Source organism: Sprattus sprattus (genome assembly GCF_963457725.1).
Source record: "Sprattus sprattus genome assembly, chromosome: 18".
Lineage (NCBI taxonomy): Eukaryota > Metazoa > Chordata > Actinopteri > Clupeiformes > Clupeidae > Sprattus > Sprattus sprattus.
In genome coordinates this window covers 3,907,641-3,925,058 of record NC_137916.1, presented here as the reverse complement: position 1 = coordinate 3,925,058, position 17,418 = coordinate 3,907,641, and the positions used below count along the sequence as shown (strand labels likewise).

General features: G+C 44.0%; 1 protein-coding gene across 5 annotated transcripts in view; it reads right to left on the bottom strand.

The window, feature by feature from the left end:
- The window catches only part of bptf (bromodomain PHD finger transcription factor), a 35,878-nt gene that overhangs the window by 198 nt on the left and 18,262 nt on the right, over window positions 1-17,418 (bottom strand). For 2 of the 5 annotated variants that reach the window (XM_080856911.1, XM_080856915.1), the window contains 17 exons: window positions 16,398-16,526; window positions 13,810-13,960; window positions 12,528-12,648; window positions 11,965-12,190; window positions 10,752-10,885; window positions 10,447-10,561; window positions 9,950-10,206; window positions 9,432-9,726; window positions 8,053-9,011; window positions 7,861-7,943; window positions 7,526-7,751; window positions 5,868-6,208; window positions 5,588-5,761; window positions 5,230-5,422; window positions 4,734-4,818; window positions 3,432-3,618; window positions 10-114 (listed from right to left, as the gene is read on the bottom strand). In XM_080856911.1, coding sequence (XP_080713037.1) covers window positions 42-114; window positions 3,432-3,618; window positions 4,734-4,818; window positions 5,230-5,422; window positions 5,588-5,761; window positions 5,868-6,208; window positions 7,526-7,751; window positions 7,861-7,943; window positions 8,053-9,011; window positions 9,432-9,726; window positions 9,950-10,206; window positions 10,447-10,561; window positions 10,752-10,885; window positions 11,965-12,190; window positions 12,528-12,648; window positions 13,810-13,960; window positions 16,398-16,526 — 3,749 coding nt within the window. In that variant the 3' untranslated portion in view covers window positions 10-41. Of the gene's footprint in view, window positions 1-9; window positions 115-969; window positions 2,667-3,431; window positions 3,619-4,733; window positions 4,819-5,229; window positions 5,423-5,587; window positions 5,762-5,867; window positions 6,209-7,525; window positions 7,752-7,860; window positions 7,944-8,052; window positions 9,012-9,431; window positions 9,727-9,949; window positions 10,207-10,446; window positions 10,562-10,751; window positions 10,886-11,964; window positions 12,191-12,527; window positions 12,649-13,809; window positions 13,961-16,397; window positions 16,527-17,418 lie in introns of those variants that run through there. The other 3 variants (XM_080856913.1, XM_080856912.1, XM_080856914.1) reach the window with 3 other exon arrangements.

Genomic DNA, 17,418 nt, shown 5'->3' with positions numbered 1-17,418 from the left:
CAAACTTACAGTTGAATCCTTCCCCTTGTTTTTAAACTTGGTCAGGCGTTCAAGACCACCATTCTCGTTGTTTGCCGACATTTTTTCAAGTTGAGTTTGAGGTAGACCTGTACACTATCAAATGAAGACAAAAGACGCTAGTTTGGTTAAAAAAAATACAAATAAAACAAGCCAACCGAATCTTTAAAAGTAGTAACTAGCCAACATGACATTCCACATGCTCTTCGCTACGTTAGCGTGCTGCCAAAAGCTGTCAAGCCAAGTTACTTATATTACCCAGGAAAGTATAACGAAGGATGCACAACTAACTTTTTAAATAAAGAAAAGAAAAAGCCACAAACAGCGAAAAAGTGCAAATATGGAAATCACCACACCTAAAACGACTGTATCATCTCCGGACTTACCTTCTCTTTCTGGACAAAAATGTTGATGTGTGGCCTGCACTTGCTACAGACCTTTAAATTCGCGGCGCTAAGGTCTCTGATTGGCCTGTTTGAGCAAAAGCATCCTACCATTGGACTGTTCAAAAAATTCACAGGGAAGTCTCGGAGAATCCGAAGAATGCAAATGACCCAGTATCGCGAGAGTTGATTAAAAAAAATTCACAACGACAACATGATCACAAAATAGAAAATACGTATTTACTTGATGATCTTTATTATTTCTTTAATCAAAATGTATTCCGCTCAAATTATTGAAAACATTTCAACAAATGTTTATTCTACAATCGTAAAAGGGCTTTCATCGGAATGGCTACACCATAGATATTAGAATCCCTGGTATTCCAGCCATGGGCGAAATCTGTGCATGCAATTTGAACATTCCTCATAGGTAGACTTGCTTCCTCAGTTTCACAAAATTAGCATGGTTCAAACCTTATACAATAGAAATACAGGTAAATTCCAATTGACAAATGTAGCAGGTAAATAAAAACATTGTTTTCATCAGTGTAAGAGTTCAAGTCTTCATTTATTATGTTTCATATACACCAATATTTATTCAGCTGTAATAGAAAAAAAAGAATATTGAGAAAAATTGACAAGTGTTACAAACAGGCCAACTTCAACCTCACATTGTGGTTTTACACCTCAAAGAATCCCTGTGCTGCTCAAAATCTCCAAAGAGCACATTTTCATGAGGGATATGTCCACTCTAGGGGGCATTACCCCAATACACTCGATTTATTCAGCATATTCAGTCAGCTCCATGTGGAATAGCGGGAAATTATGTGTCTCAAATCCAGGCATCAAAAATCACATTAGTTCAAAAAGACTGAGAAGATTCATAAGTTAGCTTTAACATATCCTCATTAAAAGAAATCCAGTTCCTGAAATGGATTTTCCCCCCTTCATAGGATCTTGTCAATCTGTGTTCACCAACAGAAAGGGAGGAAAACAGGGCCTGTCAGCACCCTGAAGGGTTAGCCATGCTGCTCAGTTTTGGAAGGTGATCCGAGACGCGGCAGCCATGAAAGGGGACCAGAGGCAGGCTGGAGGATCAGGGAAGAGTGGAGCACCAACGGCACAGGGGTCTGGGTCCACCACCAACCAAGGGTTCAAGAACCAAATTCTTGCTTCTTTATCATTTTTTTTTTATGGGCGCAAAATAGGGTGCAGTGTGTTCTAAGAGGCTGAAGGTTGTAGTTTGTTGTTATGAGACCTACAGAGCACAGGGGGGGGGGGATCACATTTGTATTGACTTACAACAGGCATACACAAGAAAAAAGACAGGAGGTAAAAAAAGAAAAGAAAAGAAGGATGGCCTGGGGTGACATGAGAGCAGCCATGTTGGTGTAATCCATTGGGAATGCCTTAACCAGTCGTGACAGTGATGTGCATTGATATGAGGGATCCAAGTTACAAGAGAAACACTTACTTATTTATTGACCACAAAAGTACTTTCAAACCTAAAACAATCCTTCAAAAAGGATTTGCGATTCTGTATAATCTCTGTTATGTATTTACAATTAAAATGCAATAATCTAAAATTGTAAAAAAAAAAAAATACATACAACTTGTCAGCAGTGGTATTTATTCAGTTAAAACCATGCCTACTTAACATAAATGAATGCCGGATCAGTTATTATTCTTAAGTGAGACATAATTAAATCCAAAGAGAAACAATTTAATAAAGATCTCCCAATAAAATGTACCACTGAAGGTCAGGGTCAATAATTTTTTTGCTGTCAATTTAACAAAAACAAAAAAAATGCATTAAATATTAAGTTAGGAGTTTCAAAATAAATGTTTCTTCACTGATGAGTTTAAGCAAAGACAAATTAAATATCGTTAACATTATTGGTATTGTTATTGGAGGTTGACACGAGACACAAACAAACACAGACAAGTCAAAAGCATATCCCTTGATTACATCTTTGTCACAAGTAGTTTAGTCAACATGGCTGCCACACTGTGATTGTCATAGAAGGCATCTTTGGAATTTGGCTTTTTCTTACGAAACAGCATTTTTTTCCTTAGAAGAGAGTGTGATGGGTAGATTTCAGAAATGAAAACAAAACAAAACAGAAATGTTTTTAAATATGAAATCACATAGAAATTTCCTCCGTTTATGATACAGCAAGTCCCAAGATTTGGAACTAGAAGCTGACCCCTGGCATCCACTCTCAGTCCAGAACATAACGTCACAATGGCATAACTTATGACAATCTGCAACAGAGAAGAATGGGTGGGGACAATTTACATGCAAGTGACACTAATGCAAGGCAGACACAAATGGGAAGACACACAAAATGCAGAGCGCACACACACACACACACACACACACACACACACACACACACACACACACACAACCGATAACAAAGCACATAAAGGACATAGCCATGCATTTGTGTTCTGACAAACATCACATGATAGAGATGACATGAAAACATTCAGTGTTAAGGGGGAACAGATGCATATGGTGGTACAAACTACATGGGATTGGGAAGGCAGAAACATTATACTGGCTGTTTCTCATAGTCAAGGAAGGATCCTTAACCACTGCGTTTCAGGGATGCTTTGCATCAAATCCGAGTCGAAGGACTGTTCCAGAGAATGTTCAAGGATGCCGACGCAGTGTCCTCTGTGGTCTTAAAGTACTTTACCTATGCCTAGAGTCTTTAAAAAAAAAAAAAATTAAAAAAAAACTGTGGGACCTTTTAAATGACGAACACCTGCACACTAGCGAAACTGTTTTTTTTACTTGTTCCATGATTTGTTCTCCGAACACTAGAAGGAAATCTTGCCTAGCCTCTGAAGGACCCGACTTGGAAGGACCCGTCCTACTGAAGGAAGCATCCTTGACTTTGAGAAACAGCCAAAATGTTCAGGTGAAGGGGACTGGGAAGAAAACAAGTGAATGAGATCCCCTTCTTCCCCCCCGCCATCTCAAATGGCCTGAAGATGTCACTGAGAAGCACTTTGTCTCACCTGCTTGCTTTGAATGTTTTAAGTTTCTGTACAAAGAAGGATTCCAGCACCTCGGCACACTGGAAAAACGGTGAGTCATTTGGGTTGTAGTAGCGGCAGTTGTCGAAGATTTTGGTCGTGTCAGCTACAAATTCAGTCAGTTTGCTGTAATGCCGCTTCTGTAGTCTCTCCTCCATTGTGGACAGGTCTGGGACAATAAAGTGGAAGGTTTTAAAGTAACAATATGCAACAATTATACTTCAGGATTAGGGTTAGGATAAGCAGTTTTACCTTAAAATAACAGCTTAAAAAAAATTGGTGCGCTACAATGACTTTTAATATGGAGAATCACCTCCGTGCCATTGCCATACCAGGGTCCATAGGCATATAACTGCTAAATGTAGAATTGCCTGACGCCGCCCGGCTTTCTACTGCCGGACTAGTAAGTAGCTTATTTTCCGTCTTTGTCTTGTGTTGCCTTTGCTCGATGTTTGACTGTGTTAGGACAGTTGTTGAGTAACTAGTTTGTCATAATGTCAAAGTCAGCACATTTCAAGAGATTACGTTAGTTTTAGCCGCTAGCATATCGTTAGCGAATAGCAATTGATCCGGAATGCTTCTTTAAGTCTAAAACCATCTTCAAGTTAATATATCGACTTGCAGTTTGTAGTTTTAGCTCAACAGCCTTAGGGTTCAAATACACATACGCGTTTTTTAAAAACGGGACGCGAGCAAATGCATTGATTCCTATGGTACGGCGCGCTTTCGTGTGCGCCTCTTCTCCACCACGCGTTGCGTCTTTGTAGCGTTTTTTAGGTGCGCTTAAAAGTTGAACTATTCTCAACTTTCCAGCGCAAGGCAGGGAAGCGCACCGCTCATCAATGTCACACTCGGCCCAGGCAGCCAATCAGATCAAGCAACAGGCGGTCTTAACTACTTTATCACTTATTTCCTGTTTTGATGCTGGAAGATGTGGTATGATTAAGCAATATAGCACGAGTGGGAGTGGGATTATCCCTTACCTACCCCACTCCCACGAGTATTGCTTTTACAAAACAATTCTACAGTCAACAAATTAACATTTTAACACGAAAAATAGTTCCATTTTCAACGTCAGAATTTTGAATGAACGGTTTTCATCAATGAGCTTTCATCGCGGAGTGATTATTATTAGCTGTGAAAAGTCTGTTTTGGCCGCCGCACTTTGCCAAGGCGTTACTGAAGCGTCTGCGCCTGAAAAAAGACGCGTATGTGTATTTGAACCCTTTAGAGGAAAACACATGTCTGAAAGCACAAATGAAGACAGTGGCAATGAACCCCTACCCATTGGTTCTTTGATGACACCATAGTAATCAGGAGCATCATTGGGATCCACTGGCTCCAAGAAGGGCCAGGCCATTTTGTGGGCCTGGTTGAAAAACAGGAAACATAGCTAATAAAGCAATGATGCACTAACTGCAAAGACCACTGTCAGCATAAACCTCAAGTTAAGCCAGTATGATGGCAGAGATGATATATATAATCTGCTGCCATACTAATTCTGTACTTTTACATTCATTCAACCCTTCTACAGACCAGTGCTGATGTTGCCAGGATCCATACATTTATTTTAGTCCATTCAAATATTTCTTATCCTTCTGTATAAATCTTCAAATTGCTTTTCAACTAATTTCAAAAGTTTATCTGGTGGCATTTTATTTTTTCCTATGAACCTTAAAAAAAATAGGGCAAGTCTCCAACAGCCACATTAGCAAAAGCACAAGTTGGCAATCCAGTGCGCACAGAAGGGGAGTACATTCATTGGAGTGTGTTAATTCACCTGTAAGCAGCGTAATATTCTTTTCAAGCCTTCGTTATCCTTCTCTGTGAGCGGCGTGAGAACAGTCATGGCATCCTCCGTGGATTGGCACTGTGGGCAAACATATTCATCTATCTCCGAGGCCTCACTCTGCAGAATACCCACGCAGCGGCCATGGTACCAGTTCTGGCATCGGTCACAGCCAATGTAAAACCTACAAGAAACCACTGAATCAGATGCATTCAGCATTCCTGAGCATTTTTATCAATGAGGTTATAGATTATGTGTTTAAACACTAGAGTTCAGATCAGAGTGTAGGAGATCAAAGCACTGCAAAAACAATCTACAAGGCTCATGCGCTTTTGACACAAATACTTACTGGGCCTCATCGTATGGTGTCCGACAGATGCAGAATAGCTCCTCAGTACTGCCCTCTTGTGCCCTCTTGCACTCGCTGCAAACGTAGTCCTCCATTTTCCTGGCCTCCTTTTCAGTGATGCCAACACACGCGCCATGAAACCAGTTAGAACATAGGTCACAACCAATGTAGAACCTGGAACAAAGAATGGTTTGGTTGGTTCTTAAAACAACTTCCTTAATGCCAATATGTATATCTCAGGGCTGGAAGCGGGTGGCTACAAGTGGGTTAGCATGCTTACATCGCCTCGTCGTAGGGGGTTTTACAGACACAATACAGCTTTGTCTCCTTCTTGGGATCCTTTGAGGTAGTGGAGATCATCTTCTTCTTCTTGTGTTTGCCAGAGGACGGGGACTCTCGCTCGTCATCACGCTTGCGCTTGTGGCCTGCGGACGGCGAGGTGAACGCGGAGGAGGAAGTGGTGGAGGAGGAGGAGGAGAGCGTGCTGGCTGCTTGTGTGTTGGCTGCTGCTGCTGCTGCTGCTGCTGCTGCTGCTGCTTGTGCCTGAGCTGCCTGAGTCATGGCTGCTTTGGTCCTCTCCTTCTCGCGCCGCAGTCGGCTCAGGTCCTTGCGGAGCTCGTCCTGATGAACAGCAATTGAACAGTACTCAGATCTCAGACAGATGATGAAGATGATGATGATGATGAAGATGATCTAGTGCTGATGATGAGCGGTGGCCTAAATGATCAGCTGCCTGCTTTACGGTTCTCTTTAAGTCATTTCAGTGCAGACATGGTCAGGTCACACTCTCAACTAACCCACCATTTCCACTCACCTGAGGCATGTTTGTTAAGCTAGACACAGACATGTTCTCAGAAGACATAATATTTTCAAATTGTGGTTGCTGTTGATGTGAAACCCACAGACTTAATATTGACAACCTCTACACACAGTAACCAAGTTGAAATCCTTTACCACCCATTCACTAAATATGAGTAACTGGTCTAGACCAGGGGCTCTTATTCAGAGCATGCAGAGGATAAGGGCTTTGATGGTCTGCTGAGGGTATGAATGTCTATCAGAGATCGGAAGGACGGTGCCATATCAGGCTTTAAGTCTTAATGTCAACAGCATGATAAACAGTACTCCACATTTAGGCCGAATCTCGATTCTTCCCCTTGCCCCTTTTGCTTTGTCTTTGTCTTAACCCTAGCACTTGCAAGTGTAAGGGCCAAGGGCTGAAAACTTTCCCCTATGAAATGAGACGCAACTCGGTCGGGTACGTCATGCGTGACTGTATGAGCTATGAAACTAGCGATTTAAAAAAAGTTTCAATGATGAACATGGTTGCAAATATATATGTATACAACTGTGTAGAGCACGAAACAAGACTGTCGTAATTTTTAAATTAATTATAAGCCAAAAATACTTACATGTAGTGTATGTAGCATCTAGCTAGAAAGCTACCATATAACCCAATGAAGTGGTGGCATACGCGCTAATTGTAACCTAAAACTACCGTTTGAAAGCTTCAGTTAAGACCTACAATACTATGCATCGTTCGTGTAGCACATTTCAGATCAAACCGAGTCATTATAAACATATAAAAAGTTGTGTAGATAGCTTTATTCATGTAAAATATTCCTCGCTTCAAGCAGCCATGTTTTTTTTTTTTAATTCCCGAGCTGGTTTCGCTGTGTGCTCTGGGATAGCCCTTGGAGGAGCAAGGTAGCTCTCCGATCATCTTAAAAACAAGGGCCATACACCCCTTAATCTTACCCCTTAATCTTGATCAAATTGGGTATTGAGACACCACTAGCTCTCATATGAACACGAAACATTAAGGGTAAGGGGAAAGATAAGGGGTAAGGGGAAGTATTGAGATTGGGCCTTAGGAATAGTAAATCGTATTCCAAGTATCTAAGTACACCAGAGTGTTATTGAAGGGTTGCTTCTTACCTGCACCTCTACCTGCAGGTCCTTGTCTAGCAGGGCTCTCTTCTTGAGGATCTCAGCCTTCAGCTGCTCCTTGTGTTTGTAGAGCAGTGCGGAGAGTTTGGAGGCGTTCTGCTTGCTGCGTTTCTGCTCCACCGACTCGTCGCGCTTCCTCTTCTTGGCTGCCTGCTTCTCGTCCTTGTCAATCTTGTCCAGGATGCACTTCATCACCTGGTTGCACACGATCATCCTGGGAAGACAACATATCAGCTCAAGAAGCAGATTTATCAAATATTTACCCAACAAATAAGGCCACAGTTAGAAGGACTTCAAATCAAGAGGCCAATCCCATGAAGTACCTCTGGTTCTCCTCTCTCTCTTCAGGGGACACGGTCTTCTTCTGTTTTAAGTGCTCTATAGCAGCATTCTGCTTAATCACCACCTGACACACAACAGAACAGAGGCAATCACATCAGAACCAAGAGCAGCAAGATGTTGCAACTTCATTCTAATGCACTCATGCGTGTGCATACCACCATCTCCACCTTTACCTGCTTCTGGAGGATGTGGCTCTGGCTGCCGGCCTGTTGGGCCAGCTCCCTCTTGGCCTCCTGCTGCTGCCTCTTCTTCAGCTGCTGCTGCTGCTGCTGCTCCCTCAGCTGCTGAATGCGCTTGAGCTGCTCCTGCACGCTGGCCGTCTGGATGGTGACCACGTTCTGCACCTGCCCCCCTACGCTGACCACCGTGGCCGTCTGATGCGGCTGGAGGTGCTGTTGCTGGAGGTGCTGTTGCTGGAGGTGCTGTTGCTGGGCGGGAGCAGCAGTTGCAGGCTGCTGCTGGATGGTGATGGGCAGCTGGAGCTTGATCTGCTGGGGGACGCCGGCCCCCGCGGCCCCCTGCTGCTGCAGCTGGGCCGTCACCTGGCTCTGGATCTGGGAGAGCACCTGCTGTTGGATGCCTGGTACGGCAATGAGCTGCTGGTGGAGCTGCAGCGATGGGCGTACCTGGACATGGAGGGGAGCCTGGGTTTGCATGGGTGCCCCGACCCGAACCTGGGCATGGACGGGAGCAGGAGCCGGAGCCAGCACCGTTTGAGACTGGAACTGAAGCTGGGCCTGGCCAACCACCGTCTGGCCCACTTTCTGGGCGACTGTAAAGGTGCCAAGAGTCTGAGGTGAAGCTGTTGACACCTGGACGTGTGCCAGCTGCTGCTGGGGTTGGTGCTGGAGCTGGAGCTGTGGCTGGACCAGGTGTTGGGGCTGCTGCTGCTGCTGAGTGGGTGTCTGAGTGAGAACCTGGGCTGGAGCCTGGGAGGATACTGGAGGAAGGGGTGTGGGTGTCGGGGCAGGTGCCGGCACAGACGTTGGCACGGGTGACAGGGCGGGTAGTTGAGCAGGGGGGAGCACCTGTGGGGTGGGCTGCACTGGGCCAAGAGGAGGGGGGGAGGGAAGTGCAGCTTGAGGTTGAGGTCTAGGCTGAGGCTGCACTACTCTCGGTTCAGGCTGAACGGCTGGAGGAGAAGAGAAGAGCAGAAATATCAGTACCAAACTCCCAAATCTTTATATGGTCAAATAGCCACAATTTGCCTCATTAGTAATGTTAGCAGTAAATTCCTTCTAAAGTCACCTACATTTAACACCTTTGCGGATTTGTACAGATTAAGACACACGTCTAATGAAAACTGAAATTCAAAAGAAATGTTTTGCAGGCATTCTTCTGTACGTAAAATATATACTGGTAAAAAGGTAAAATGTTACTTTCTTATAATCAAGTTAGGTTTCAGTCTGCCTCAGAGGCCGTCATCAAATAACCAGTAATCTAATGAGAGGCCTCAAGGGTTGATACCATTCATTTCTAGTCATGAAAACGTGACTGTAGCGGTCCATATGGCGGACTCCTGTGTAGTGTCTGGTAAAGTGTGAGAACGGACCTGGCACTGCGGCTGTGGAGGAAGTGGCGGCAGCACTGGCAGGCGCAGCTGAGGTGCTGGTGGTAGGGGCCGGGATGGCCGCCTGCGTGGAGGCTGGGGCGGGCAGGGGCGTGGGCACGGGCACGGGAGGCATGGGCGTGAAGAGGAAGCGCTGCACCTGGCCGTTGGGCATGGCCGCCTGCATGAGCTGCTGGCCCGGGCTGGGGATTAGCGTCACCCCTGCAGGGATGAGCTGTAGCTGGCCCTGGGTCTGGCCCTGACCCTGGATCACCACCGTCAGACCTTGATTTCCACCCTGAGCACATACACAGACATGTGCACAATTAAACAAAGAGACATGGAGATGACACAACTAAAAAAAGGATCAGTGTAGGTCATTAAAACACTGAACAGAATGAACTCTGAACAAAATATTGAAATCTCTTTGAGATGATGGTACATTCTTCCACACAGGCTTCCCCATAAAAGACCAATGAGAGAGCCCTCTGAGGGGTGGTAACTGTGGTAAAGTGGCTCACCTGTGCCCCCTGTGTGAGCTGAGTGAGCTGGGCCAGGGTGAGTTTGACCTGGGCCTGCTGGGGCCTTGGGCTTGGCTGGGCTGCCTGAGGCCCGGGAGCCTGTCCAGGGGCGGGGGTGGTGGCCCGTGGGGAGGCCAAAGCCCCGGCCAGCCTCGGCACCCCCACACCTGTCTGCATGGAGCTGGCGCTGGAGCTGGTGACAGCGGTGGACACCGGCTGGCCACGGATGATCTGAGTCACCACCTGCTGAGTCTGACCTGCAGGACACAAAGATGGCGGTCAGCACTATACACTTAAATGGGCAGCAAATCACCAAGACAGACTATACATCTACAAGGGTTATGCAGAATAAGGTAAAGGCACTCTACAATAGTGGTACACTGTGGCAATGGAGACATTTCAATTTAGGATTTTGTCACAAAAACATGGCATAAGATAATGACAGATGTATGTCAATACTTCCTGATCCCAATGTAATGTGAAGGAATAAAAGGTACCTTGTTGGACCACCAAAGGGGTGCGGATTATGGTTTTGCCCAGTGTGGTGGCCTGCTGCAGGGGGGAGCGGATCACAGTCATCCCAGGACGGAGGGGAGTTCCTGTTGTGATTACCTATGTCGGGAAATGAACATCACATCAATTGAACCAGTGAAAGAGACCAGTTTTGGTAAGGGACTGCCTCCCCTGTGTCATTTTAGTACAACCATTTTCCTGTTTAAAAAAGGTTGCATCATGTTTCATTTGCTTTAAGTGTGTGTGTGTGTGTGTGTGTGTGTGTGTGTGTGTGCGCGCTTGTGTCTACCTGCTGTGTAGAGGTAACTGTATTGGGCTGGATGTTGATGGTGGAGCGTGGCTGGAAAGCAGTGTAAGACTGAGCAGAGCCCGAGTTGCTGCCTGGAATGATACCCACTACCTTCTGCTGCACCTGGACCACACCTGCACAGACACAGAGAAGAGTTGAACCAATGTGGACCTGGAGGCCAAAGATTTAGAATCACCAAGCTTTCACATTTATCTGCAGAGGCTGCCTGCCTTGAGTACATTGTCTTTCATGTGTGAACAAAAAGCACCAGAGATATCCAGAGATGCTTTCACAAGATGAAGGCACCCCAACATGACCAATAGTCAGTCCAATGCTTTAAGGGATTCCATACAACAAATGACAAATTGACAAGGTAAAAACTGCAGGACAGCAAAATTAGCAAACATTACAATTCAAAATCTTACAAATTACTGCAAAGCAAGCAAGCATTCACAAGCTCCTATTTTTGTTCAGGGTAGCACCTTTCCAAACCGTTAAGCACAGAACCCAATAATTGTTCAAACTGGGCAGTTTTGTTGTGTGTCGTTCTGTCCACTTTCTAAAAAATGCAGTGCTGACCTAACAGGACCCACTTAGTGTTAGGTCAGGCCTAGTTTAAGTGATCTTAAAATGGAGTTTACTGGTATGACAGGCTGGCCATTACCTCCTTGTGTGGACGGCATGTTGACTGAATATGACAACGGTTACAGGAGGGTTTATAGAGGTAGTGGTGTCCATGACTGATGGACCTGTCATTTCCTATTGAGATTTTAATCTGGTGGATGACTGGACAATGACCATCTGTTTAGTATGCTTATTGTTGCTTTAAAGTCTGTTTTTGGGTAAAGGCTGGATCATTTGGCACTCCCGAGTAGACACCACTGGATTCTGATGTTGCCATGCATGTTTTCTCCACCTTCAGGTGGGCAAAACCATGGAGACGCCACCACAAAAATTCAACATCAGGAGCAAATGAAATGCACAATAACAGGATGATGCTAAAGTTGAAGTCTTTGTACAGGCTAGCAAAACAAACACCTTTACACAAACACACCACCCGCACAAACACCTTTACACAGACACTACACCTGCACAAACACCTTTCCACAGACACACCAGCCGTACAAACATCTTTCCAAAGACACAACACGCACACAAACACCTTTCCACAGGCCCACCACCCACAGGCACACTAGCAGGAGCATGAGCTGACCTTGACTGCTCTGTCCCTGCTTGACCCAGGTGGCAAACGACTGCTGGAAGTTTTTGTTCTGCTGGAATGTCACAGGTGTACCCATCTTGGTGGCCAGAACCACTTTGGTCCCGGGGGTGAGCGTGCCCGTAAGGGAGCCCACAGTGATCTTCTGGGTGCCGGTGGTGGGCGTGGAGGGAGTGGGGGTAGTACCAACTGCCCCCGGCTTCTGCTGTTCCAAGCGCTTCTGCAATCAAAACCAAAAGGTTTGATGGTCAGTGCTGTGGAGACTTGAAGAGTAGTGCACAGAAAAAAAGGACAGGTAGAAAAGACATACAGAAAAAGGCAAACAGATTATGCTTTAGTGAATTAAAACAAAAACTACAGCAACCAACCCATGAACATAAGTAGTTCTTGCAAATGAAAAAGCAACCTTGTTCCCAAAAACATGACAGATACAAATTAAAGGCCTGTTGGAAAGATGCCCCAACACCCATGTAAAAAGCCATTCTCTCCCCCACCCCAGTTTGGTGAAGGGGGGAGCTTCCCCACAGTGCAAGGTGGAAACGCTCTGATTCTCCCACCTGCTGGGCAGCCAATCTCTGGTTCTTTAGCTGAGCTTCCAATTGGGCCTTGCACTCCTCTGCTTTCTTCAGCACACTAACCTTAGCCTGTTCAGATGACTGCACCTTTTCCCGCTCCACCCTGTCAGAGGAAGAGAAAGTGAGATTAAGATTAGGGCCACTTGACCTTTACTTGAATTATAAACATCAGTGAAGTACAGATACTGGTGCAATTCAGTCCATGCCAGCGTTTCCATTGCTGGTAATTGCCGGACCTTGTCCGAAAAAAAAATAATGAAATGTCGGAAAATATTAGATCTCACGGGTCAAATTGTCTGATTGGAATTTCTTTAAAATCCCGTCCCCCAAACACAATCGGAATTTGAGAATAACCATAATATTTAGGCCTATAAGGCAAACATGCACTGCCCTTATTGTGTTTTAAAGGAACAGGCTATTCTGCCGTTTGAAAGTTATTAAACAACACGCATATGCTGCATTTTAAATAAAGCGCAAACCGTCGGATATAAACAAGAAGCGAACTGAGAAAGCTCAACTATAGCCAAGTAGCCTTTAAAAAAAAAAAATTGAGGCCAAACGCAACTGATGAGGGTGAACCGTCTGATGAGAATGTTATACCTGTAATACCTGAAGCCATAGATGTTTGGACAGCTCCACCAGAGAAAAGTCAGAAATGTCGGGCGTTTGGGACGGAATAGAGTGACAAGTTCCCTTGGCTAAGGTGCAAGGTCATTTTCTGTTCGCACTGCGAAAAGGCAGTATGACCGGCGGATTCACAAGAGGGTCGAATCATTTTAGAATCTCTGCTCTCATTGAACATAGTCAGAGCAATAACCATGTTGCAGCACTTAATTTAACACCACAGCAGGTTGCGATAAAAGGCCACTTATTGACGCGTCGCGCATCAGACATTCATGTTTTTTTTCCATTGTAAACTTAGGCAAATAAACATGTTGCATTCTATACGACCTGATTATGTAATTATTTAAGCTACATAGTCTGCCATCAGATTTCCTCAATAGGCTAATTTAGAAGCAGTAGTAGATATTTGACCGGCTTATCATTAAAAAAACATTTTTTTCTAGCGGAACCTCTGGTCCATGCGTTGTGCCAAATCTACAGGTAACATTATTAATTTCCACTCCCCATTGACCTAAACAAACCAGTTTTGGTTTAATACAGATGGTTAGAACTGAATTAAAGAGATGAAAAACGTTTTTCAGTGTGATACCTCCCAGGATATCGCAGACAGACAGACCCTGACAGACTTCTGACATGTTACCTTTCAGCAAAGGCTCTGATCTCCCACAGCTCCAGCTCCTCCTCAGCCACCCAGGTCTCCACCACCATCGGGCCTGTCTGCTTGGTCGGCTCAGGCTTCTTGGGTCGCAGAGCACTGGAGCGAAGGCCCTTTCTCTGTGGGGTAGGAGACTCTGTTGGGAGGGTGAAGAGAGCCTCACGTGGGTTAAATGTTGCCTACCAAGAATCTCACGATTCCCAAAGATGATTATATACGTGGACACGTGTGTTTTTATTCAAATATTGTCTTGAAGAGATCTGCATTTTAAAGTTATACTGGTTTACACAGATGAATACACCTAGTGCTAATACTACAACCCGAATTCCGGAAAAGTTGGGTCGTTTTTTAAATTTGAATAAAATGAAAATTAAATGACTTTCAAATCACAGGAGCCAATATTTTGTTCACAATAGAACATAGATAACATAACACATGTTTAAAACAGAGAAATTTTACAATTTTATGCACAAAATGAGCTAATTTCAAATTAGATTCCTGCTACAGGTCTCAAAATAGTTGGGACGGGGGCATGTTTACCATGGTGTAACATCCCCTTTTCTTTTTAAAACAGTTTGAAGACGTCCGGGCATCGAGGTTATGAGTGTCTGGAGCTTTGGTGTTGGAATTTGGTCCCATTCTTGCCTTATATAGGTTTCCAGCTGCTGAAGTGTTCGTGGTCATCTTTGACGTATTTTTTTCGTTTAATGATGAGCCACATGTTCTCTATAGGTGAAAGATCTGGGCTGCATGCAGGCCAATTCAGCACCCAGACTCTTCCACGATGAAGCCATGCTGTTGTAATAGCTGCAGTATGTGGTTTTGCATTGTCCTGCTGAACTACACAAGGCCTTCCCTGAAATAGACGTCGTCTGGAGGGGAGCATATGTTGCCCTTAAACCATTATATACCTTTCAGCATTTATAGTGCCTTCCAAAACATGCAAGCTGCCCATACCGTATGCACCCCCATACCATCAGAGGGGCTGGATTTTGAACTGAACGCTGATAACACGATGGAAGGTCTCCCTCCTCTTTTGCCAGGAGGACACGGCGTCCATAATTTCCAACAAGAATGTCAAATGTGGACTTGTTGGACCATAGAACACTAATCCACTTTGAAATAGTCCATTTTAAATAAGCCTTGGCCCACAGAACAAGAAGGCCCTTCTGGACCATGTTGACATATGGCTTACTTTTTGCATAATAGAGCGTTAGTTGGCATTTGCAGATGGCACGGCGGATTGTGTTTACCGACAGTGGTTTCTGGAAGTATTCCTGGGCCCATTTAGTAATGTTAGTGACACAATCATGCCGATGAGTGATGCAGTGTCGTCTGAGGGCCCGAAGACCACGGGCATCCAATAAAGGTCTTTGGCCTTGTCCCATATGCCCAGTGATTTCTCCAGTTTCAGTGAATCTTTTGATGATGTTATGCACTGTAGATGATGAGATTTGCAAAGCGATTAATTCAGCTCGAACCGCTTAACTTACAAACTTCGTTCAAACTTTGTCGCGTAGGTCTTGTGAAGGACACTTATGCTATGCTATGCTATGTTTTCACTTTTCTAAACTTTATACTTTTTAAGATATTAAATAAAAACGAATCTAAATGTTCCCATTGACTTACATTGGGCCATTATGACATCATAATAGGGTCTTTAAACTGGCTTGCACCTGTGCTTCACTGACAGCTGCGCCAAATCCAAGGAACCTGTTCTCTGTCCCTCTCAATTTAACTGTAACTAGGAACATTAAGACACCTTCCATTCTCTACTTTTTTTTCTCTCCATCTCTCCATCTTTCTCTCCATCCCTCTCAGTCTACTTTCTCTCACACTCAATCTCTCTTCTTCACTCCATTTTTATCTCCTTTTTAAATATTTTCACTCTCTTTCTCTTTATCCAGAGCCACTCTTGTTCACACTTCTTTCCTTCTTCCACTCTTCTTTCCTTCTTTCACTTTTCTTTCCTCACTCTCCTTTCTTCTTTCCTTCTTTCACTCTTCTTTCCTTTCTTCTTTCCTTCTTTCACGCTTCTTTCTTTTCTTCTTTCCTTCTTCCACTCTTCTTTCCATCTTCCACTCTTCTTTCGCTCTTCCTCCCTTTCTTCTTTCCTTTTTTCACTCCTCTTTCTTTTCTTCTTCCTTTCTTAACTTTTGCATTTCATGCACTGGTATTTCCTTCAGGAAATGCATTTTCTAGTTTTTGTTTGCTTTTTTAGCCATTTGTTGCCCCCGTCCCAACTTTTTTGAGACCTGTAGCAGGAATCAAATTTGAAATGACCTCATTTAGTGGATAAAAGTGTAAAATGTGTCTGTTTAAACATTTGTTTATCTATGTTCTATTGTGAATAACATATTGGCTCATGTGATTTGAAAGTCTTTTAGTTTTCATTTTATTCAAACTTTTCCGGAATTCGGGTTGTACATTAAATGAAGCTTATAGGAAGTGCTTTCACTAAATATACAGAAAAAGTCCAGGTACAAAGAGCTATACATGCAATAATTTCTATCCAACCTTAAATCTGTTTAGAAAATAACATGTGATAACCAGAACCTTTTAGATCCTATTACCTTTAGGTGTCTCTGGGACCCCGATGGGGCAGATTATCTTGCGGATGCAATACTCTGACCGGATGCTGTAAGGACCGACATCTTTGCGCTTGATGATCTCTGTCGTGGTGATGTCGATGTCTGAAGTCTCTGTAAAGACACAGGAAATAGTGGTTTCCCAAACTTGTCTTTGGTGTCTTTCCTTTTAAAAATAGGCATGCTAGGACTGTGTGAATTAACCTTTCAGAACGTAGCGTCACACCGGTGTGACAGCAGCCAATTTTCCGCAAAGACGTACCGACACACGGGTGAGACAGAATGTGGGCAACAGGAGCGTTCCAAAAGCCGCGTAACAATAAGCCTGTGTGTGGGTTACTAACTTTGCTAACGTGAGCTAACATTGTACATTCAGCCACCTTCATCCATTATGCCTCTTAAAATCGTCTTGTCAGTATCATTTTGTTTACTATATGTAGACTTACTATATTTGTGTGGTCCAAGTCCAATTGTACATGACAAAGTTACAACGTTTGCAAGTATAGGGAAGACATGATCTCCGGTACAAGACAAGCACAACAAGTGTTTTTTTTTCATGAAACTTGTATTAATCCCCGTAGGGAAATAATGGTAAATTAAATATACATAACTGAAAATAACATGTATGGTTCATTACTCAATGTTCAGCCAAACATCAATTCCAACGACATCTCGATATGAAAACCAGCATCGCAGCGGGAATATACCGTACATGAAATGCTTCGCGAGCTGACTAGCTTAGAGGCACACGCTCCTAGGATACGCATAATTGTAGTCTCATCATTGATGCACACAAACTGCGCAGACACCTTTTCATATTACAATCACTTGTCACTGACAAATCATATCAGCGCATCCACAACATGCAACAGTTTGAAAAAAATAACGACACACCGATACCTGCATCGCATTCATTCATTTATTACAGAAAAACAAGTAGCGTAAACGTAAACTCACAAAACTAAATAAACATGACAAGAAATGTTGAAAGGAGGCAACAGCTCAC